The sequence below is a fragment of the Rhinatrema bivittatum genome, chromosome 3, assembly GCF_901001135.1.
Source record: "Rhinatrema bivittatum chromosome 3, aRhiBiv1.1, whole genome shotgun sequence".
Classification (NCBI taxonomy): Eukaryota; Metazoa; Chordata; class Amphibia; order Gymnophiona; family Rhinatrematidae; genus Rhinatrema; species Rhinatrema bivittatum.
In genome coordinates this window covers 405613283-405639122 of record NC_042617.1, presented here as the reverse complement: position 1 = coordinate 405639122, position 25840 = coordinate 405613283, and the positions used below count along the sequence as shown (strand labels likewise).

Sequence of the window (25840 nt, the reverse complement as noted above, 5' to 3'; positions counted from 1 at the left end):
TTCTGTTCATAGGGCCAAGTCAGTCAGCTTTATGTAGCCTTCTGCTGGTCGAGTTTATGCGGGTGGTGGGTTTATTTGGTATTCCAATCACCCACACTAAGACAGAGGAACCAGTGGCAGGCTCACCTTTTTGGGCATCAAATTAGATATGGTTAGTAAGGTTTCTCATTTACCAGTGGAGAAAGTGCAGAAGTTGCGGGAGTTGGTTCAGTCAGTGGGGGTGATTAAGAAGGTGACCTTGCATCAAATACAGTCTTTGATAGGATCGTTGAACTTTGCTTGTTGTGTCATCCCGATGGGTAGAGCGTTCAGAAGGCAGTTCTCAGTGATGACAGCGGGGATTAAGGTGGGTCACCATTTCATCAGGGTAATAAGCAGGATTCGGGATTTCAATGGAGTTTGCATAATGCAGAGGGACTTGGTATCCAACCGGGACCTCGAGCTTTACTTGGTTTCGGAATGCATTGAAAAAGAATGTGGTATGTGGAGCATTGGTTGATGGAGTGGGTAGAGGCAGGGATTACTTGAAACATTATGTTTTTGGAGTTGTTTCCCATTGTGGTAGCTTTGATTCTATGGGGCGATCATATTCCCGATAAAAAAAGTCATTTTCTGGTGTGATAACTTGGGGGTGGTTGAAGTTATTAACCAGCAATTGCCAACATGTGAACATGTGTCAGCATTGTTGCAAGAATTGGTATTATTGTGTCTGAGTTGGAATGACTCAGCTACAGCCAGATATGTGCCAGGCACAGTGAATCTAATTGCCGATGCCCTTTCTCATTTCAAGTGGGATGTCTTCCGGAGTTTGGCCCCACAGGCAGACGACAGTGGAGAGGCAGTCCCGGACCATCTTTGGTGTTTTGGCCTGCTAAAGCATGGAAAATGATCCAGATGTTGGTGGCACCTTCAACCTGGGCATCTTACTTGGTGGGCAGAGGTACTGTTTCATGTTTTTTGCAGCTTGGAGGTGGCTTGGGGGACCGATTAGCAAAGGTGACATTACTGGATACATTTTGTGGGCTAGGCAGAGTGGTTATTCCATGACAATTGTCAAATCTCACATTGCAGGTTTCTCCTTCTTTCAAAAGCTTGGTGTCTGGGATAATCCATCTGCGAGCTTTACAGTAAAGCATTTGTTAGGACGATGGGCTAGGGATCATGGTCATGTTGAGGACAAAAGGTGGCCAATTAACCATTCAGAATTGGTAGTGATTTCAGTTGAGTGTGGTGTGTTGGTCTGAGTACGAGGTACTTCCCTTCCATGTGGCATTTGTGTTTGCATTTTTTAGGGCCATGAGAGTAGGGGAATTGGTGGCCGATTCTAGAAATAATGTGCTTGGGGCTGGGTTACAGTCAGTTAATGTGTGGATATTTAGGGATCGTGTGCGCTTTCGGATCCATAAGTCGAAAGTGGATCAGAGGGGTCGAGAGCATGTGGTTATGCGTTGTCTTGTCCAGTATGTTGTGTGCAGGCTTTTGCGACGGTGAGGCTATCAGTGGGCGTTTGATTTTTGGTTCATACTGATGGATCTCCCTTAACCAAATTCCAATTTGCGAGGGTGTTACAATTGGTAGTTTTGAGCTTGGGATGGAATGTTGATGTCTATAGTACGCATACCTTCCGTATAGGAGTTACTACTACTATGGCAACTGAAGTAGGGATATGGGAGAATCTGATTTGGTTCATAGTGCGGTGGCAATCTGGGGCCTTTATGTCCTACGTACAAATGTGATGTCGGGGTGGGGATTCTGGTAGGTTGTGGGGTGTGTCGGGGAGTAATTTGTTAATATTTTCATATGTTGTTTCTTTCAGAGCTATGGGGGGTTCGCATTGATCGGAGGTGTGCCTGGATTGTGGTCATGTTGCTCAGTGGGCTCAGTGCAGGGTGTCGCACAATTTGGAATTGAAGAAGTGGTGGATTCACTGGTTTGGTAATCGTGTAATGAAGTAGGGACAATTATCAGTATTGCGGGGGCTGGTTTCAGAGTGGAGGGTACCAGAAATCATTTTGGTACATCTCAAGGGTAATGATATAGGGGCTTACTCTTGCAAAGAGCTCATTGCAATGGGAAGGAAAGATTTTTGGAAGCATAATGAATGGAGTGCCCAATACAAGGGTGGGTTGGTCTGTTATGATTGTTAGATTTCAATTGAAGTGGCATTAAGAAAGTGAATAGGCAAATTGGGAGGTGGGTTGTGAGTTAAGGTGGTTTTTGGCTAAGGCATAAGTGGGCATGAGATGTTTGTGAGAGGTTATATCAGGCACATAGTGTTCAAGTCCAGCAATACCTCAGACAAGTGATTAACAACATGCTTCAGGAGGCTTTGGAAAAATTGATTACTGAGAGTTAGCTGGACCGCAGTGTGGACAAACAAGGGCAACTGAGGTTGTCCTTGTGGCAGAAACCCGAGTCCATATTGTCAATTGTTAATGATTGTGTTGATAAGGGGTGGCAATTGGAGGGGGGGGGGAACTCATGTAGTTGGGAGGGCTACTACACAAGAGCAGTGGGGGTTGCTGCTCAAGCTGTAGACTTACCCTTGCTGGGATATGGCAAGGTGAGGAATAATGGAGGACAGTATACTGTTAGGGCATGGTCGCATGCAGTTGGGAGGCTAAAGATTACCTAAATTTATGTTTATTTGTTGTTCGGGCTCGGGTTATGTTTTATTACTTAATAAGCTGCAGCCTTTTGTAAGCTATAAAGTGTGCTATTGTTGTTTTGTGGGGGAAAGGGGGGGGGGAATTAACGATGCATATGTCCTGTCTTGCCCATGTTAAAGTATTTACTACTATCTCTCTCAAAAGAACAAAGAGCTATGCTGTTGTTGCCTCAATTCACCCAAAGCAAAGCAGCAGACAGAGCCCCACTTAATATACCTGCACTTAAAAGTCAAATTAGCAACATAAGGCCGTAAATAAATAAAATACAACCACATGACTGGCAAAATCAAAATACACTTTTATCAATTACCATGTACCTCTTTAAAAAATGAAGCAGGGTGATTCAAAGTAAGCATATCCTAAAATGCCAGGTCCCCTTTTCCAAAATGAACATGGAATGGCAAATTCAAAATGTGCACATGAATTGCACGGTTATACTGACTACAACTTGATGTTATTATTACTTGTTTGTTTCCACTTGTTACCAGGCAGATGGCACCTTCCCCCCACACACCACCTTGCAACCTTGAGAACGCAAACAAGTAACCAAGCATCCAATGGGACTGCAGAACTATAGTTCTAACTAACAAACTTCTCCCCATTTGACACTTTTAAACCTATTTGCAACATTTTCAGTTGCTGCCCACTAAATCCAGTTAGTGTGCATTAAACAGACTTGGGCTTGATTTTCAAAAGCATTCACATGCTTAAAACTGGGTTTTACATGTATAAATGAACTTTACCCATGTAAGTGGACTTTTGAAAATTGTTACACTTTCTGACATTGAATTGTCCATAGTGTTATGCCTGTCGGTTGCAGATGGCTGCGACCACTAATGCTCACCTCTTTGCTACCTTGTCAGTATTGGGAACAACGGCGACCTCTGCCAGCGATTGCAAACCTGCTTGGCATTCCCAGGACAGCGTGGGTGCTGCCGACCACCATCTTACCCCAGGAATCACATAGGGATGCGCGCGCAAGGGCCACTGGTAAACGTCATGGCGGGAACCTCGGGGCGTCCCCTTCTGATGACGTCTTCGCTCTGCTGTACTTAACTCGACAAGTTAGCAAGGAGTTCCCTCATTGCTGAATCCGCTCTCGCTCATGGACTTCCTGTTCCTGCATTCGGCATGAGACACATTGGGTACCTGCTCCTCTGGGGCCCTTCCTCGTCTCTGGCTATCCGCTTCTCGGAGGGCCTTCTGCCTTGGACTGCTGCTTGTCCTGCTCCTCGGAATCCTTTCTGGAACTACCCTTCAGTGAGTACTCCATGGATCTACTCTACCAACTCTTGTGGGATCCTCTCCAGTGTACCCCATTCCTCGGGCCACTACTGTATTCTCTCTAGTAGGAGCTACTCCGGTGTACCCTGCACTGCAGGCCACTACCGCTTCATTTCTAGGACTCTCCCCGTGTTCCGGTGCCTCGGACCTCTACCATACCATCTCTGTGGGGTATCCCTCAGTGTACCCTGCGCTGCAGGCCACTACCATACCATCACTACGGAGAGACTACCTGGGTATTTCCTGTGCTACAGGTCACTACCATAGCGTCACTACTGAGAGAGTCCTTCGGTGTAGCTGCGCTGAAGGTCACGACCTATCCTCACTACGAAGAGACTTCCTCGGTGTACCCCGTCCTGCGGGCCACTATCGGATCTCTTTCTCTGAGGTATTCCCTCTGGGTATACCCCTCTACTCATCAAAACCCTAAAACTCATCAGAGAGATTATTGTCAAACCAATAACCTACATCATCAACTTATCCCTAGAACAAGGAATCTTCCCAGAAAAACTCAAAAACGCCATCATCAAACCAATCATCAAAAAACCTCAACTCGACAAATCCTGAGGTATTCTTTCTCTGAGGTATTCCCTCTGGGTATACCCCTCTACCCATCAAAACCCTAAAACTCATCAGAGAGATTATTGTCAAACCAATAACCTACATCATCAACTTATCCCTAGAACAAGGAATCTTCCCAGAAAAACTCAAAAACGCCATCATCAAACCAATCATCAAAAAACCTCAACTCGACAAATCCGACCCAGCAAATTACAGACCAGTCTCCAACCTCCCATTCCTAGCAAAAATCATCGAAAAAACAGTCAACAATCAACTCACAGAACACCTTGAAACCTATAATGTTCTACAGCCCGCACAACATGGTTTCAGAAAATTCTTCAGCACTGAAACCCTCCTCCTCTCTCTCACTGATACCATCCTTAGAGGACGCGACAAAGGCAAATCTTTCCTCCTGATACTTCTTGATATATCCGCCGCCTTTGACACCATCAATCACAGAACTCTCCTCACTAGACTTAAAGAAATTGGTCTCCAAGACACCACAATCAAATGGTTCAACTCCTACCTCTCAAACAGATCCTACATCGTCAAGACAAACTCATCTGAATCCTCTCAAGTGCCCCTCACTCATGGAGTCCCTCAAGGTTCTTCCCTATCCTCAACCCTATTTAACATTTACCTCATCCCACTATGCAAATACCTTTCAGAGGCAAACCTCACCTACTTCATCTATGCAGACGACATACAAATATTACTCCCCATAAACAAGTCCATCCAACTAACCATGGAAAAATGGAACAAACTCAGCTCAAATCTATCCCACTTGCTATCTCAATTATCTCTATGCCTCAACCAAGCCAAAACAGAAATCATTCACATCCACGATGACCGACCCTCTCTTCCACTCACGTGCACCCCCTCCGACCACCCAGGAAGCTCAACCAACCCGGGAGTGCCCCAAATCTCACCCACGCCGTCCACAAGAAACCTAGGCGTAACAATCGACAGCCATCTCAACTTTAAACGACACATCTCCAATACAATCAAGGATGGATTCTTCAAACTCCAGACACTAAAAAAACTCAAACCCCTTCTCCAAGAGCACGATTTCCGAACAGTCCTTCAATCAATTATCTTCGCAAAACTTGATTACTGCAACTCCCTCCTCCTTGGCCTACCAGAAATTCACATCAAACCCCTCCAAGTGCTACAGAACGCTGCCGCCAGAATCATCACTAACAACAAAAAATCATCACACATCACACCCACTCTCAAAGAACTCCACTGGCTACCCATTACCCAAAGAATCCAGTATAAAACCCTCACCCTCATGCACAAAAAAATAAACAACAACAACATGAACTGGCTAAACAACAGAATACAACCTTACCCTACTCAAAGAACTCTCAGATCCACCAACACTGGCCTCCTAGCCGTACCCAATCTCAAATCTGCACACCTCAACGTCACCCGCAAACGAGCCATAACAATTGCGGGCCCCTCCTTATGGAACTCCCTCCCCACCTGTCTCAGAAATGAACCTTCATTGCAAGTCTTCAAAAAACACCTCAAAACATGGCTGTTCCTAAAAGCATTCCCACCTGACACGTAACCTACCCAAATTCAACTGCAACACACCACGCCCCCCTACACAAGCATCTCGCATCACCATCTTCCCTCCCTTGCACCACCTCCCCCCTCCTATCCCCCCCATTCCCCCCTTCAACCCTCCCTGCCAACCTAACCTTAATATATCCTCATCAACAAGTCATTTATGTACATATGTTATATACTACATCAAATGTTCAACGTAATCCTGTTATTCCTGTTATAATTTGTATAATTTGTTATATTTATTACAATGTTACAATTTATTATATTTATTACAATGTTATAATGTAAAATAGGGCTGTTACTACCCTATTCTTTGAGTTATCTGGAAACCGATGTGATATCTCGATCGAACGTCGGTATATAAAAGAAATAAATAAATAAAATAAATACTCTGACATCACCACTTCTCCTGCACTCCCGCTCCACGGGCTGTGTTCTTCTATCTATCTAATAAAGACTCTATTCCACTGCTGTCTCTGACGTCTGCTGGGATCACGCCTCCTGACAGTGAGGCTCACAGGGCTCCTCCCTGTGGGCGGTGACACCTCTCACCTCGGCCCAGGGTCCACACACTAACAAACCATAACACATAGGTTTTACCTGCATAAAGTGCACTTACACGGGTAAATGGCTTTTGAAAATTGCTATGACAGTATGTCAAATTTACATGCGGAACTCCTTTGAAAATTCATCTGTAAGTGCGCACTAACACGAAACTAAAAAAAAAAAAATGGGGGAATTTTGTGTTTCATTTTATGGTAATCACGAAATGAAACAAAATAGACAATGTCAAATGTTGGTGGCTTAGTTTATTTTGTTTCAAACAAATGTACATCCCTAATAAATATACATTTATATGGATTATTTATATCTAATAACATTGTATTTTATATCCAGTGCAAAAAACATGCCCAGAAGCAACCCTTTTGGAGAGACCAAATACTCCATTTAAGAACAAACACCAAAAAATGCACTAGATGCACAAACTAGAACACCCTTTAGGTCAGCACCTTGTCACTTGATCATTCACTCTTAGATGTATCAGTGTTCGTCTCAAAGAAATTGTTTAAAAAGTAAAAGGAAATTTAAACATGACAACTGAAATATATAAATCTAATGGACACAGAAAACAATGGACTGAAGACTCAAGATTTATGACACTAGAAAGCTTCTGATTTCTTCACAACATTGTACATAACTATATCAATAAATCAAGACAGCAGTTTAATAGCCTTTTTCATCATAGTCATACATCTTTCTTTTTGACATTCCTTATCTCTTTTTTATGATCACATTTTCTTCATAAACACCCTCCCATACTCCAATTAACATCAACAGTATGTTCTTCATAAATGCATTATACACTACACTCACACATCAAAAACTCATTGTCTCTGTCCTTTGATCAGCCACTTTGATTTATTTCCTTTAGAGCTGATATTTTAAAAAGTTGAGTGCCTACATTTATTTATACCTCTGTAGGAGGGGCAACTAGTAATTCGGGGTGAGGTTTTGGTGGTGGCCTAGGTTTTGGGGGGCAGTTTTACATGCACAGTCAGAGGTACGAACAGCACAGTAAACATCATTGAAGATTTGATGTGATTTGGATTGATGACAGGAACACAAAGATGAGATTTGTACATTGTACTCTTGATCTAGCTTGACAGCAGCTAGGTAGAGAGTGCATCAAACTAGGTCAAGAGTACATTGTACAAATCTCATCTTTGTGTACCTTTCAACACTCCAAATCACATCAAACCTTCACTGATGTGTACTGTGCTGTTCATACTAGAGATGTGCAGTCGTTTGCAACGAAATAGAAAATAAAGACTATATTTCCTTTTTCATTGCATTTCGAGAAGTAAAAAAAACGAAAGAAAAACCCACAAAATTTTGTGTGGTTTTCCTATCTTTTTTTGGTGGGGGGGGGGGGAGAAGTGCAACCCCAAACCTGCCCCAGCCCTTCAAATTTAATTAAATACAAACTCCCCACCCTTCTGACTCCCCCAATGTCCCTGGTGGGCCAGCGGAGGTCCTGGGAGCAACCTCCCACTCTCAGGCTGTCAGCTGGCAGTAATCAAAATGGTGCTGGTGGCCCTTTGCCCTTATCATGTGACAGGGGCTACCAGTGCCATTGGTTGGCCCCTGTCACATGATACGAGCAATGGATGGCCGGTGCCATCTTAAAAAATGGCATGTGCCATCTTAAAAAATGGTGCGGGACATCCATTACTCCTACCATGTGACAGGGGCCAGCCAATGGCACTGGTAGCCCCTGTCACGTGGTAAGGGCAAAGGGCCGCCAGCACCATTTTGATTACTGGCAGCCGATGGCCTAAGAGCGGGAGATCACTCCTGGGCTCACCCATTGGACCACCAGGGACTTTTGGAGAGTCTTTGGGGGGGGGGGGAGTCGGGAGGGTGGGAGGCATTGTATTTAATTAAATTGCTATCATATCCTATCCCCACCAGGGCTCCCCACCTGCCAGTTACCGACCCAGAGGACCACTAACCTCTGGAGACAAACCACCACTTCCACTGAGACTCTCCTGAAATACCCGGGATGACCCAAGTGAGAGGTGCAACAGGAGAGCTAGGATTGATCCAGAAACTGTGCTAAGGCTATAGCATACGATGGGGCCACTGGGCTTCCACTTATACTGGATCCTCACTGGTCTAACTCCTGATCCCCTTCATCTCCCTTTGTTTTTTTGAAAGGAAGAATGACTAGACAGCCACTCTACAAAAGGCAACATAAACCCCAGGATGGCCTGGACTCCCTTTAGAAAAGGGACGGAAAACCAAGTGGAATATAGAGTATGCAAGCCCTTACCCTGAAAAATCGACAAAAGAAGAGACTGGTGGACCGAAATGGCCCACCCCGAACTGAAAACGAAATGGGGACAAAAAAAATGTATGCATACCTCTAGTTTATACCTCTGGCTGTACATGTAAAACTGCCCTCCAAAACCTAGGCCACCACCAAAACTTCACCCCCAGTTACTAGTTGCCCCTCTTACAGTGGTATAAAAAGTTGACTAATATGTGTGCCTCCCCAGAGACTCTCTCTGTCCCCCTCTCCCCTCTCCTGCCCGAAACAGGATTTGCAATTTTTATTGCAAACATTAAGCACCCCTCATTTTCATAAACTCCACTCAAACTCATCCCTTTTCACTACATTTTTTAAATTTGCATATGCATTATTTATCACATGCGTTATAGCCTTATCACAGGCTTTAAGGCCATAATTCCTGCGATAAGGCCCTAATGCAATTTGATAAATGACCCTGTTAAACTTCTAAATTTAGGCCTGCCATTCTAGATTTAGGACCCTAGGTTAGATGCCACTGCCTCGTACAAAACGTCAGTGCTAAGCACCTAACATCTTTCTCCATTCTAACACTACTTCCACAGCCACTCACATTTTAGGATTCTAAATTTAGGAGCAGAGTGAAAGTAGGAGCCTAAATTTAGACATTCAGCCCTCATAGATTTTCAAAGGTCCAATATAGGAACCTAATTCTCAAAGTTAGGCACCTAAACTCTTTGAAAATCAGCTTCATAGACAATATTGACTAGAGATGTGAATCGTGTCCTCGATCGTCTTAACGATCGATTTCGGCTGGGAGGGGGAGGGAATCGTATTGTTGCCGTTTGGGTGTTTAAAGTATCGTGAAAATCGTGAAAATCGTGAGCCGGCACACTAAAACCCCCTAAAACCCACCCCGACCCTTTAAATTAAATCTCCCACCCCCCCGAACCCCCCCCCCCCCCAAATGCCTTAAATTACCTGGGGGTCCAGCGACGGTCCAGAATGGCAGCGGTCCGGAACGGCCTCCTGCAATTGAATCGTGTTGTCTTCAGCCGGCGCCATTTTTCAAAATGGCGGCGCAAAATGGCGGCGGCCATAGACCAACACGATTCGACTGCAGGAGGTCGTTCCGGACCCCCGCTGGACTTTTGGCAAGTCTTGTGGGGGTGAGGAGGCCCCCCAAGCTGGCCAAAAGTCCCTGGGGGTCCAGCGGGGGTCCAGGAAACGATCTCCTGCCGCGAATCGTTTTCCATACGGAAAATGGCGCCGGCAGGAGATCGACTGCAGGAGGTCGTTCAGTGGGGGTTCCGGACTGCCGCTGAACAACCTCCTGCAGTCGATCTCCTGCCGGCGCCATTTTCCGTACGGAAAACGATTTGCGGCAGGAGATCATTTTCCGGACACCCGCTGGACCCCCAGGGACTTTTGGCCAGCTTGGGGGGGCCTCCTGACCCCCACAAGACTTGCCAAAAGTCCAGCGGGGGTCCAGAACGACCTCCTGCAGTCGAATCGTGTTGGTCTATGGCCGCCGCCATTTTGTGCCGCCATTTTGAAAAATGGCGCCGGCTAAAGACAACACGATTCAATTGCAGGAGGCCGTTCCGGACCGCTGCCGTTCCGGACCGCCGCTGGACCCCCAGGTAATTTAAGGCATTTGGGGGGGGTTCGGGAGGGTGGGGAATTTAATTTAAAGGGTCGGCGGTGGGTTTTAGGGGGTTTTAGTGTGCCGGTTTTCCTGCCCTCCCCCTTCCCCCGATTTACGATTTTTTGATGATAAATCGGGGGAATTGGTATTGTATCGTGGCCCTAATGATTTTTGAAGATTTAAAATATATCGGACGATATTTTAAATCGTCAAAAAACGATTCACATCCCTAATATTGACAAATAGAAACATAGAAACATAGAAACATAGAAATGACGGCAGAAGAAGACCAAACGGCCCATCCAGTCTGCCCAGCAAGCTTCACATTTTTTTCTCATACTTATCTGTTTCTCTTAGCTCTTTGGTTCTATTTCCCTTCCACCCCCACCATTAATGTAGAGAGCAGTGATGGAGCTGCAACCAAGTGAAATATCAAGCTTGATTAGTTATGGGTAGTAGGGGAAGTAACCGCCGCAATAAGCAAGCTACACCCATGCTTATTTGTTTTACCCAGACTGTGTTGTTCAGCCCTTATTGGTTGTTTTTCTTCTCCCCTGCTGTTGAAGCAGGGAGCTATGCTGGATATGCTTGTAGTATCAGTTTTTCTTCTCCCCTGCCGTTGAAGCAGAGAGCTATGCTGGATATGCGTGAAGTATCAGTTTTTCTTCTCCCCTGCCGTTGAAGCAGGATATGCATTGAAAGTGAAGTATCAGGCTTATTTGGTTTGGGGTAGTAACCGCCGTAAACAAGCCAGCTACTCCCCGCTTTGTGAGTGTGAATCCTTTTTTCTTCTCCCCTGCTGTTGAAGCAGAGAGCTATGCTGGATATGCGTGAAGTATCAGTTTTTTCTTCTCCCCTGCCGTTGAAGCAGAGAGCTATGCTGGATATGCGTGAAGTATCAGTTTTTCTTCTCCCCTGCCGTTGAAGCAGAGAGCTATGCTGGATATGCGTGAAGTATCAGGTTTTCTTCTCCCCTGCCGTTGAAGCAGAGAGCTATGCTGGATATGCGTGAAGTATCAGTTTTTCTTCTCCCCTGCCGTTGAAGCAGAGAGCTATGCTGGATATGCGTGAAGTATCAGGTTTTCTTCTCCCCTGCCGTTGAAGCAGGGAGCTATGCTGGATATGCGTGAAGTATCAGTTTTTCTTCTCCCCTGCCGTTGAAGCAGAGAGCTATGCTGGATATGCATTGAAAGTGAAGTATCAGGCTTATTTGGTTTGGGGTAGTAACCGCCGTAACAAGCCAGCTACTCCCCACTTTGTGAGTGCAAATCCTTTTTTCCACATTTCCTCTTGCTGTTGTAGCTTAGAGCGATGTTGGAGTCACAGTAACCATGTGTATGTTTATTGAATAAGGGTATTGTCTCCAGGCAGTAGCCGTCATTCTGGCTAGCCACCCACTCTTTATTGACGGCCTCTTGATTTTATGGATCCACAGTGTTTATCCCACGCCCCTTTGAAGTCCTTCACAGTTCTGGTCTTCACCACTTCCTCCGGAAGGGCATTCCAGGCATCCACCACCCTCTCCGTGAAGAAATACTTCCTGACATTGGTTCTGAATCTTCCTCCCTGGAGCTTCAAATCGTGACCCCTGGTTCTGCTGATTTTTTTCCTATGGAAAAGGTTTGTCGTTGTCTTTGGATCATTAAAACCTTTCAAGTATCTGAAAGTCTGTATCATATCACCTCTGCTCCTCCTTTCCTCCAGGGTGTACATATTTAGATTCTTCAATCTCTCCTCATAAGTCATTTGATGAAGACCTTCCACCTTTTTGGTCACCCTTCTCTGGACCGCCTCCATCTTGTCTCTGTCTCTTCGGAGATACGGTCTCCAGAACTGAACACAATACTCCAGGTGAGGTCTCACCAAGGACCTGTACAAGGGGATAATCACTTCCCTTTTCTTACTCGATATTCCTCTCTCTATGCAGCCCAGCATTCTTCTGGCTTTAGCTATCGCCTTGTCACATTGTTTCGCTGACTTCAGATCATTAGACACCATCACCCCAAGGTCTCTCTCCTGCTCCGTGCAGTAAGGCCATTCTATCAATTTTCCTTCCTGTTGCAGTGCATAGATATCAGTTGATTTCTGGCTTTCCCTTCACTTATTCATTACTGAGCAATTGTTTTGCTTATCCTATGCTTTATAGAATTCTATTGCTGTTTTTGCTTCCACCATCTCTACTGGAAGGCTGTTCCATGTATCTACCACCCTTCTGTGAAGAAATATTTTCTAATGTTACTTCTGAGTCTATCCATGAGCTATATACAGGGGAGCAATTTTCAGACTGTTTCCTTTAGAACTTTATATCTGCAGGATTTGCACCAAGTTACAAATAGAAAATATGGGCATACTTTTCCTTTGAATTTTGCTGATGGCACAAATTATCTGTCTTTTTTATTAGTAGATTTTGCAAGGAAAATAAAGTGAGCAGATTTGAAAATATAATCTATGTGAATTATTTTCCATTCCTGTCCAAAACATGAGCCAATCCCTAGCCCACTCCACCCCCACCACCGGGAAACACCTCCACTAAATGCAGCTAAATGTAGGCATGTTTTGGAATACCTTGTGTACTTTTAGCTATATTGAGGGGAGGGAATTTTCAGACAATCAATTTATGCACATAAATGACTTTGAGAATTGTCCTTCCAATGATGCCTTATACTAGAACTTTCCTCTAAAAATGTTTCATTCTTGTGCATTGTTTATTCTTTCAAAGTAGTTGAATATCTCTATCATATCCCCCATGTCTCTTCTTTTATCTAGGATAAGCATATTTAGGTCTTTGAGCCTCATTTCATATGGTTTTTTATGCTGACTGCATCATTTTGGTAGTCCTTCACTAGACTAGCTCTTATCTGTCTATAATTTTTAGAAGACATGGCCTCCAGAGCTGGATAAAATATTCTAGATAAGGTCTCACCACTAAGCTCTTTAGTGGTATTATCTCCTACTTTTTATCACTAGTTATACTCCTCCCTCTGCACCCTAAAATTCCTATAGCTTTGGCTACTGACCTGTTGAGTTCTTTTGTTAGCTTGAGATCTCTCTCCTGTTTCATGTATATCAGTATATCATCATCCACTCTGTACTGTTTCCTTGGATTTTTGCTCACCATATAAATGAATTTTTTGCTTTAAATCTTAGCTGCCAATTATATAACCAGTCCTCAAGCTTTCTTAGATTACACTTCTGAACAATGTTTTGGAAGAAGGGTAAAGAATATTAGGAGTATCCTTCTATTGAAAAAATATCAAATCTTTCCTACCAGCCCCCTCTGCAGTATCCTGATGTTATGCCTCTGTAGGCTTTCTCTACTTATTCTTATTAATATTATAGATAATAGTTCATTCTTACAATGGTGGTCAGTGGGTAGAGATTCATATTTCATTCCTGCAGCTGTGCTAGAGTTTTCATACGGTGTTAGTTTCACATTAGAGTGCAGTATATTATTTTCCTCTGACTTTTTTTTGCTAAACAAGTCCAGATGCATAAATAGGGACAGGTATGGCTGGCTGATGTTCTAAATTCTCTGGCATCATTGGAAGATTTTGATTGTTTTCTCTATGATGTGGGAACAAGGTCCTAAATGATCTACCTTGCTGCTCAATTGCACTTTCATTGCTTTTTGGCAAAAGCATATAGGAGGAAAATGGATTTGCTACCACATCTGCTCCTATTAGAAATGAGTGAACTTTCTCTCAGGTTGTTTGTCAGTACTTCTGTCCGCTTGGAAGTATCTGAGCCAATGGGAAATGACTCTTCAGTACTCTCCCCTTGTTTTTCAACAATGTTTCAATGTCCCCTTCTGAGCTGCAAAATACATCTTTTTTTTATCTACAGATTCTGATCTCCTGGATATATGATTTTTGTTTTCTTCCTGCATTTTCCCAGATTTAGTCGTAAAACTATACTCTTACATATATCTTCTTTTAGAGTGTTAGCCTTGCCAACATAGTTTTTTTCTTCTTCTTGTTCATTTCCAGGAGGGGCAGTAGAAGGTCTCCGAAGTGGTGGACTTATAGAGATGCCTGAGGTACCTGATAAATACGATCCATCCATTTTTCCCCCCTGCAAAGGAGAAAAGAATTTTATAGTTACTTTTACTCCTTTTTCCCATCTTATTCTATCATCATTTGTTGTTGCTGGTAATATCACAAAATATATATTGCTAATGTCAATTGAAGGGCAACCACTAACAAGGATAGAAGAAAACAACAGATATTAATTAAGCAGATTTAGCCTAAGGAGATAAACTGTACTGTGCACATTTATTATTGGTGAAAGCTTGTTGGTACTCTAGCCTTCTTCTAAAACTAATCATAATGATAATGCATCAAAATCCATATATGCAGGCATTTGGGAACCCCTTATTTTTGCTTCATTCTCATTTAGTGGTACAAGATATTTTGGATGGGGGTGATCCAGAGATGTGCCACTGTTTGAAATGTTAATGAAAATGTTTCAATGTTTTGAACCTGCATACATACTAAGTATATCCAAGATGGCATTTTGTGTGACATGGATCCACGGAATGTGGTTTCTGGGATATTTTAAGGCGACATAGGTTAAGAGGTTTTTATGAGGTTGTCCCCTTAAGAATGCTGGCAGAAAAATGATCGGTGGGGAAGTGGTCTGGGAAGGTATAAATAAATACTGGGTCAAATTAGCAGGATTTGCCTGTGGCATTCGGCAGACCGTGGGCCCGTCCCATGGCCCGACGCCCTCACCTCCAGGCCAGGCCAGTCCTCTTCTCCCCTCGATGCCTTACCTGCTTTCTAGTATACGGCTGAGTGCCTCGCCTGCCTCTAGGGTCCCGTCTGCTCCCTGGTGTCAGACTCTCCTCGGAGCACGGCAGGACGTTGCACCATGACTGCCCTCCTCTTTGCGGCAGGATGCCACCAGATCCCCAAGACACAACCCCCTCCCTTAGGGCATGCACATGATGACTGCCCTAAATTTAAAGGGCCAGCAGAGGGAACCCCTGAAGACATCATCCAGTCAATCCTATAAAGGACTGAGATGGAGAACCCTCCAGTGCCTTAGCGGCAGGTCGATTCCATTGGAAAAGTGCTTTGCCTCTGCATTCCTGAAACCTGGTTCCTTGTTCCTGTTTTTGCTGTGTGTCCTGTTCTTGGGTCCTTGGCAATCTGGTTTGTCTTCTGAATTCTTGTCTTCATGATCATTCTTTCCTTCGTCTGTCTTCAGCGTCTCGTCTTGCTCCTATGGTTCCTCGTCCTCCCTCCTCGTCATTCCTCGCCCCATCGGATTGGACTTCTGGCTTTGACTTTGGATTGGACTTCTGGCTTGACCTTGAATTGGACCTTGACGCTGCTTGACATCCACCTGCCTCTGACCTCTGCCTGCTTATAATACTGCTCAAATTATGCCTGCCCTGACCACTGCCTGAACCATGACACTGAGTGAACTCCGCTTGCCACTGACCATAGCCTGTATCTGTCTCCGTTGACCACCACCTGTCTCAACTGTTGCTCATACTGCCTCCACTTCTTCACTGTGCTGGCCTGCAACGTCTTCTCTGTGACAGATCTTTACCTTCACAGAGGTCCGCTCTTAAGTCCTGCTGGCCCTGGCACCCAAGGGTTCAACCTAAGGGGGTCAAGGGCTGGTATTGGTGAAGCTCCTGTTGGGCCTCTGCTCCAGCCAACCCCACCTGCCGATGGTGGGGACCTGCAGGGCACCTCCCTGTAGGTTGCACCAACTCCACTTTGGCCCAAGGTCCACTTCTGCAACATTGTCTTTCTAGGCTGGAGTTTTGGAAGAGAGTGACTTCAAGGATTTTTAGTCCTGGATTTTGAGGGTCCTTGGGCTGGTGGGGTCCAAGGACCCTCAAGTATGAAGTGGGCCCTGGAAGGGCTTTTCCCCACAAGGGAGAAGTCCCGAAATCAAGGAGAGTAGGCAATTCCTCCCCCTGAGGAATAAAAAAGTCTGGAACAGGAGGTAAAAGGGTAGCCCACATAGGAGTGCTTAAAGAGGACTGGAGTTTGGAGAGAAGCAGGGAAGTCCAGGTTTCTCCATATCCCAGTCCTCCTTGGACACATTGCCAGAGGGAGAGGCCCAACACAATGGGAAAGAAGTGTCTGAGGTTGAGAGGTTATGAGCAGCTCATGGGGTGAGGTGTGAGTGGTCTCAGTAGGTAATTGAAGATTTGAGTTCCATTTTCCTAGCAAAGAGAGAGAGAAACTTGGAAGATGGAAAAGAGGTCTGTGAGTAAAGGATCCAAATTCTGTTCAAGTGTGGACTGGTAGTGCAGTATTACAAACCTTGGGGTACCAGATAGTTGTATTATAGTGCATGTTTTATTCTAACTGTGTATCCCATGAACTTTGAGAATTCAGTACAGACTGTTTACCCTCTTCTAAATTGTACATTGTTGCTGGCTGGAAAATCCAGAAAAATAAAGTTAGGAATTTGCTTTATTCTGTCTGTGCATAGTGTGATTTTGTATGTGAAGCTTTATGAATGCCAGAACTAATTGAGAATTAAGAGGGACCAGTTTCATAGACAGGAAGATAGGCAACGCTCTCCCTGTACCAGCCAGGAAACAGTATTCTACTTTTTCACTTCTAAAAGGGTCCATATCACCATCTACATGATCTACATTGTTGAACCCAGAAAAACTAGAGAGACTGACCCTCACTATATGGGGCAGATTCTGTCATTATTTTACATGCCCAGGTGTGAGGTTACACAGAAAACAGATAATCAGTCACTGACTTTAGTGCAATGGATGCTAGAAGTGCACATAGCAATTTTTAATGTTTTGCTACAAACTTGAGCAGTAATTGCAGTACTACTTGCCAAACAAATGAGAGGCAGTGCAGTCCCTTCCCACTCCCATTGTATTGTAAAGAAAGTAGCTGACATTAACATTTCCAATCAGCATACTAAAACTTTCTTGTAGAATATTATTCTTTCTTCCCTTTATTATGGCTATATTTTCAAAAATAGCTTTTCAGTTTTTGTAACAATGGTTTCCAAACGCAGTCCATGAAAACCCAAAAGAGTTCTGGATAGCCAACATATGCAAATTAACCTGTTAGCAAACCCACATTTTGTAAATATATCTCATAATTATTCATTAAGAATATTTTCAGATAGAGATATTTTTGGGGGGAGGGAGGTTCTTAAGCGCTACATTTGATAGCAACTGGCTTGTAACAAAACCTTTTTTAAAAATAGGTCCCTTTCTAGATAGCCTATCAGCTTCCTTCTCATGTGCAGCCAATCTTTAATCTGTTAGAACATTTCTTTACTTTGGTATCATAGAGTTCCAGCAAGTCAGTGTTGTATTGACTTTAACTGGAACAGTCTTCACTAATTGATTAGACTCTACTAAACAGCTTTGACCATTTTCAGAATTGTACTATCATATGTAGCACCTGTTATTTATAATAAATCCAAAGACACTTAGGAGCAAAACTAAAAGTGCAATGACATTTAGGACGCAGAGATTATTTTCAAATCTATCTATTTCACAAGAAATGTAAAATACAAAAGGTCAAATTTAACCAAGACAGCATTTATCACACAAAAATTAATCCATAGTTCAATTTAATATCTTTCAACAGTTCAAAGTACTATCAGCAACAAGCAATATCTCAAGTTTTGGTGTCAGTCTGATGCTGACAGTGTTCTACAACAGATACCAGTTTAAATACGGAATGGGGTATAGGACCTATTCAATAAACATTTTCTCTCATTTTGTGTCCATGGGAAAAATGCTTAAAGGTCGATTTTAAAAGCCCTATGTGCGCAAAATTGTTTCAATACGCGCACATGCGTGCTGGGTGTGAGGGGACACTATTTTACATAGGCAACAATTGTGCGCATATGTAGCTGCACGCGCACAGATATGCACGCTCAAAAAATGGGCATGTCATGGGCGGGCCTCATACATACGCTTATATGATGTATTTTATAAGGGCCACATGCTTATGAGGCAGCACATTTAGGTGCATACACGCACGCACATTTGCTACTGCCTATTTACGCAAGGCTGTGTTTTCCTTTGCTGGGCTAGTCTCGCTGGGTGAATGGACACAAAAGCAGGTCAGGGAGTGGGAGGGAGTATGTCAGGGATAGACTGGGACCTACTGCGGGACTCTTGGAGAGCAAAAGGGACATACCACCTGGCTTGCAGTTAATGAATCAAGGATAAAGAGGGTTAAGCTGATGTAATAAGATATTCAGGTGTAGACTGGTGCTTATAGAAATAGATAGGGACAAAACATGTATACAAAGGAAGCTAGGAGAGTGTGTTGTACCTACAGCTATTGAAGGTGGATACTCATTCTTGGGGGTCCCTTTTCAAGATTATGATTCTAATAGCTGCATGGGTACTCAGATCAATATGGCCAAGGTCACTACTGCTCTGGCCTTTTTTTGCTACTGGCACCTTCCAGACACCTCTAGGGGTCACATTTGGAATCAGTCAGTTGGCCACCTCTATGCGTATAGAGCAGGTCCTGGCTGCCTTGCTCAGGAAGATGTAACACTTTAAATCCTTCCCTAGCAGAAGACAGCAACAACACCAAATAAAGACTGATTTCTATCAAATTTCAAGTTTCCCTTCTTTCTTGGGAGCTATTGATTGCACTCACATCCCCATAAGGGCACCAGGAGGAGACAAGGCCGCCTACCGCAACCGCAAGGCTTCCACTCCCTCAATATGCAAGTGGTCTGCAACGCCAAGGATATCATCATGAATGTTATGCCTCTTTTTCCAGGATCCACTCACAATGCCTATATTCTCTCACAATCAAGAATTCATGACCGCTTCCAGGAAGGAATCATCACTGGTGGATGATTCATCACTGGGGGATGGCTTCTAGGTAGGAAGGCACCTATCACTTCTAACACATACCAATTTCACTGCTTTCTATTGTCTCTCTCATATTTAGATTGACGGAGTGTTGGTACTACTGACCAACTCAAAACTAGTCCTTCCCACTCTCAAACCCAAAGGGTAACTGTCCCACTCTTCTACCTTGGGCTGAATTCTCTCATAACACTCATATCAACGCAGCCACCGGATCCTCTCCCTTTCAACTGGCCTATGGGAAACAACCATTGCCTCTTCTGCTACTTCCCATGACGGTACCCTCACCAGCAGCTCAGCTCTCCACTCAGGAATTGCTTGAAATACGGGAACGGTGAAATCATCTGATTGAGAAAGCCATTGACAGAGCAAAGAAAACTGTGGGCCACATAGAAGACCAGCTCCTCAATTTAAGATGGGAGACAAAGTGTGGTTGAGTACTAAGCATTTACACCTGTGACTTATGTCCATGCATCTAGCTCCATAATACATAGGACCTTTCCCTATACTCCGGCAACTGGGGCCCTTCAAATATAAAGTCACCACCCACATTGAAGATTCACAATGTATTTCATGTGTCCTTACTCAAGCCTCTGGTACTCTCATGGCCCTCTAGAGCACCACCCAAACCCCAGGATGTGGCCATTGATGGAGAACACTGTATATGAAGTTGAAGAGATCTTGGACTCCCACCATAGGGGCAAGAAGCTGGAATACCTAATTTCATGGAAGAACTATGGCCCAAAAGAAAATTCCTCTGGGCCAGCTTCAAATATCTTGGATACTAATCTCTTGCAAGTCTTCCATGTCAGTATCCCCAAAAGCCCAAAACCTCAGGAAGGGGATTTAAGAGGTGGGTACTGTTACATGTGGCAATCCACAGGAGCAGCCCACAGACTGCCACACTCACCTCTCTGGCCGGACACTCCTTTCTGCCTCCTGATGCTTGGCCCATGCTCCATATGGCAGATCACTGCATCCCACTGACTCCTCTCATGTCAGGACGCCACCGGCCCCAACTGACATGTTTTCCTTAGGTGTGCGCGCACACCGGACAACCTCTAATTTAAAGAGCCAAGGGCGGGAAAAGCCCCATGTAGCTAAAAGATCATGACACTCGCTAAGCCTTATAAAGGGCTAACTCGCTCCTGCCCTCATCACCTCAGCAACAGGTACCACTACTCCATCGGTAGAGCATGTTGCTTCAGTGTCTTGTCTTCAGTCCCAGCCTTGTCTTCAATTCCAGTCTTGTCTTCAGTATCTTGTCTTCAGTTCCAGCCTTGTCTTCATTGTTCCTTGCCTGCCTGTGCTTCTCCTTGCCTGACCCTTGCTGCCTATCCATCCCTTCTTACCCCTTGAATGAATACCCTGCCACTGACAACTTCCTGCCACTAGATATGCTTGACTGCAGCCTGCCATTTACCACTTCCTGCCACTGGATATGACTGATCGCCACCTACCTGTATCACTCAGACCTTGGACTCATCCGACCTCCATCAGTGCTGACACAGTTATCCAAGGATGACCACCTCCACCATCAGCAGAGACCCCCAACTAAGACCTTCTGGTCCTAGTACCCAAGGGCTCAACCTGAGGGGAACGAAGACTGGTATAGGTGAAGTTCCAGCTGGGACTCTGCTTTGACTGCATAGCCTTCTGATGGTGGGAACCTGCAGGGCTCCTCTCTCCAATCTTGCCTCAACCCAATGGTCCACTAACACAACAGTCAGTATATGTTCTATTCTGATCTCGTGCATTGTGAGATCAGCATAGACAAAGTGCTAGCCCCACGAGTTTTGAATACCATGGGGCAGGCACATGAGGAGCAGCAGCAGCAGAATAGGATCTCCTTTCTTCTCCCAATGGGGAGCCTGCCTGTATTTTGTCTTTATGAGTGTGAGTGAATGGGAGCCTGCCTGGTGATACGAATGTGTGTGAGCATGTGTGAATGTAGCCTGCGTGTGTGTGTGTGTGTATGTGTGTTAGGGATGTGAATCGTTTTTTGACGATTTAAAATATTGTCCGATATATTTTAAATCGTCAAAAATCGTTAGAAGCGCGATACAATAGGAATTCCCCCGATTTATCGTTAAAAATCGTAAATCGGGGGAAGGGGGAGGGGAAGGGGGCGGGCGGAAAAACCAGCACACTAAAACAACCCTAAAACCCACCCCGACCCTTTAAAATAAATCCCCCACCCTCCCGAACCCCCCCCAAAATGCCTTAAATTACCTGGGGTCCAGAGCGGGAGTCCCGGTGTGATCTTTTACTCTCGGGCCTGCGGTGCATTGTAGAAATGGCGCCGGCGCTACCTTTGCCCTGTCATATGACAGGTCAAAGGTAGCGCTGGCGCCATTTTGTTTTTTGTCCCCCGACGTCAGGAGCGTAGGAGATCACTCCCGGACCCCCGCTGGACCCCCAGGGACTTTTGGCCAGCTTGGGGGGGCCTCCTGACCCCCACAAGACTTGTCAAAAGTCCAGCGGGGGTCCGGGAACGACCTCCTGCAGTCGAATCGTGTTGCCGTACGGCCGACACCTGGGGGTCCAGCGGGGGTCCGGGAGAGATCTCCTACGCTCCTGACGTCGTTTTGCCGTACAAAATGGCGCCGGCCATACGCTGTATGGCCGGCACCATTTTGTACGGCAAAACTATTCGAGTGCAGGAGGTCGCTCCCGGACCCCTGCTGGACTTTTGGCAAGTCTTGTGGGGGTCAGGAGGCCCCCCCAAGCTGGCCAAAAGTCCCTGGGGGTCCAGCGGGGGTCTGGGAGCGATCTCCTACGCTCCTGACGTCGTTTTGCCGTACAAAATGGCGCCGGCCATACGCTGTATGGCCGGCACCATTTTGTACGGCAAAACTATTCGAGTGCAGGAGGTCACTCCCGGACCCCCGCTGGACTTTTGGCAAGTCTTGTGGGGGTCAGGAGGCCCCCCCAAGCTGGCCAAAAATCCCTGGGGGTCCAGCGGGGGTCCGGGAGCGATCTCCTACGCTCCTGACGTCAGGGGACAAAAAACAAAATGGCGCCGGCGCTACCTTTGCCCTGTCATATGACAGGGCAAAGGTAGCGCCATTTCTACAACGCACCGCAGGCCCGAGAGTAAAAGATCACACCGGGACCCCCGCTCTGGATCCCAGGTAATTTAAGGCATTTTGGGGGGGGTTCGGGAGGGTGGGGGATTTATTTTAAAGGGTCAGGGTGAGTTTTAGGGATGTTTTAGTGTGCCGGTTTTCCCGCCCTCCCCCGATTTACGATTTACACGATATTTACAAAAACAAAACCGCGACGATCCGATTCCCTCCCCCCACCAGCCGAAATCGATCGTTAAGACGATCGATCACACGATTCACGTCTCTAATGTGTGTGTGTGTGTGTGTGTGTGTGTGTGTGAGAAAGTGGCAGCTGGCATGTGAGAGTGAGAGCCTGTTGTGTACGTATATATGGGAGTGGGAACCTGCATGTGAGAGAGAGCATATGAGAGTGGGAGCCTCTGTGAATATGAGAGAGAGCATACAAGAGTGGGATCCTGTGTGGGAGACAGCTTGTGTGCGAGAGCATGCTTTTGAGAGAGAGTCTGTGTGTATATGTGTGTGAGACAGCAGCTAGGTAGAGAGTTCATCAAACTGGGTCGAGAGTACATTGTAGAAATCTAATTTTTGTGTACCTTTCAACACTCCAAATCAAATAAAAATCTTCATTGAAGTCTACTGTGCTGATCATACCTCTGACTATGCATGTAAAACTGCCCCGCAAAACCTAGCCCATTACCAAAACCTCACTCCGGGTTCAGAATGGCCCTTCTTACAGTGGTATAAAAAGTTGCCTAATATGTGTGCCTCCCCAGAGTCTTTCTCTCTCTCTCCCCCTCCCTGAAACAGGATTTGATATTTATCGCAAATCCCATTTTGGGCATAACGCACAGCATAACACCAGGAAAAAGCACCCCTCATTTTCATAAACTCCATCCAAACTCCTCCTGTTTGCCTAATTTTTTTTAATTTGCATACGCATCTCGCGATGCTTTATTTATTGCCTGCATTGAGTGAAAAAGAACTTTCTCTGATTAGTTTTAAATGTGCCCCATGCTAACTTCATGGAGTGCCCCCTAGTCTTTCTATTATCCGAAAGAGTAAAAAAACGATTCACATCTACCCGTTCTAGACCTCTCATGTAGAATTATACATATGCATATGGGGTAGATTTTAATCGGTACGCATGCTACCCGATGTGTGCACATAACATGCATTTCATAACATGCGCATGCCGGCACGCACATGTTATAAAATCAGCAAGCCACGTGCATATGCACGCCAGATTTTGTAATCTGTGTGAGCATGTGTGCCTGGCGCGTGCGAGGGGGTACATTTTTGCTAGTTTCGCGCGGCGACACATCCTGCCCTTCCCCAGTTCCCTCCCAGTTTGCTCCAATTAAGGAGCGGACTGGGAGGGAACTTCCCTACCCCCCTACCCTAACCTCCCTTCCCCTTCCCCTCTCCTCCCCACCCCTTAAACCCTATCTCCTACCTTTTTTTTTTCTTATTTCATTGCTTACTTCTCCCCCCGTCCGCAGTGAATTTAAAATTTTGCCGATATATTTTTTTATTTTGCCATCCTTTATTTATGGGCTTTCAAAAAGCGAAATCTTTAGTAACGATTCATTGGGACATTACCTATACTTCAAATATCAACAAATGCCCCTGTACCTCTGTTTGCCTTCTTTAATGCCTTCATCCTTTCTTCTTCACAGATATTTTACAAATCTTTTTTTTACGTGTTTGAAATACATGTTGTGCACCTTTTAAAATAAAGTTTCTACTTTCAAGACAGGGTGAACAGCAAGCTGTGTGATAAAACATATATTATCTACCTTGATAACACAAAAATATCACAGAGGCACAGGTATGAATTTCTGACAACCAGCAGCACAGAAGCACTCAGAGGAACTGTCAGAAACTCCAAACACTTATTTCTCCTTAATAATTATACATAAATCAGAAAGAACAAAAATCAGTATTAATATTTGTACTTGCTGAAACTTCCGCCTGAATTATTATTTTTTAAATGTGGTGCTTCTGCACTGAATAGGGATATACCAGAGTGGAACGTCATATGAGTCACAAATGCTATAATCCAGACACTTGCCCATCTCTAGTTTTAGACAATATAAAACCTGCTATATACTAATACCTTGCTATCCTTTCTTGAACGAAACTACTACTTCTGTGTAAAGGATTCTCTTTTAAGTAACTGTTCTTCTAGAAAAGAAAAAAACACATTTAATAATCAGTACATGCTACCAAAAATATTTCTTCAGTGAACTCAGAGTTAGCAAAAGCATATTTGCAAATAAGACAGCCATCTGCTAAATGGCTGTTAAGCAGAGCAGACACAGTCACTGTTAACTCTGTAGAAACTGCATTGGAAATACCAACTTTAAATCTATGGAAGTACTAGATATTGAGGTTCAGGCACATATATGTTCATGATTTTAATGTTGGAAACCCAGTAAATAAGGAAAAAAAATCTTGCATTATCTGTCCTCACTCTTAAACAATTCTACAGAAGTTCATTGTGATTGCAACTTCCTATGAAACAAATCCACAGGCTTTGAAAACAAGTCTTTATTTTCAACCCTTTCTGCTTACTTAATAACCTGCTAAGAAACGCTGTCATCCAAGGGACTCACAAACCTTTGTCAACAACATATAAAAGGAAGCTCTAGAAATACTGTTTGCACACTTGGAAAACATCCCCAAATAAAGCAGTATAAAGTGATTTTAGGGTTTTTGATTTGCTGAGCCCCATTTTAATGTGCTATTTCTTACTTTTTGTGTGTTCTGAGAATGAATTCAGTTTCTCCTTTTGTTCTTAATAATAATAGATTGAAGGTTATTTTCTTTTCTTTGTGTGTGGGGATGTTAACCATACTGCTTTTTGTCTCTTTGGTTCTAAAGTCATAAATGAACAGCTGAGCATGATAAATCACCCTGAGATTTAATTTTCAACGAAAACCATTCCTATTATGTAGCACTTAATAGTGATGCCGATACGTGCTTTCTCCTTTCCTTTCTTTAAAAGAATAGTATCCAATTATCATGCTGAAATGAAACCTACAGTAACATATTTGCAAACAATCCCTAATTATTTCCTTTCAATGATGCTCTAATTTAAATTTTTAAGAGGTAGTGTAATTTTTTTGTGTTAAAATCAAAATGAAAGTCTCTCAATATTCTCTTTTCATTCATACAACTAAAAGATATTCAGACTGATATCTGAATAGCAACATCCAGTTTAACTCTATAAATATGTAGTAGATGAAGGGTGCATTGAATCCTCATTCCAAAGTTTAAAAGAAAAACAGATACAAGAAAGCAAAGTGGATGTGGAAATAGACTTCAGTAAGTTTCATACCTCCCACATTTGGTTCTTCTCATTGTCTATCTCCAGTGCATTCT

At 44.3% G+C, this 25840-nt stretch overlaps 1 protein-coding gene across 1 annotated transcript in view; it reads right to left on the bottom strand.

The window, feature by feature from the left end:
- Positions 1-25840, bottom strand: part of LGSN (lengsin, lens protein with glutamine synthetase domain) — a 214840-nt gene that overhangs the window by 27003 nt on the left and 161997 nt on the right. The window contains exon 6 of the mRNA XM_029596867.1: positions 14467-14617. Coding sequence (XP_029452727.1) covers positions 14467-14617 — 151 coding nt within the window. The remainder of the gene's footprint in view (positions 1-14466; positions 14618-25840) is intronic.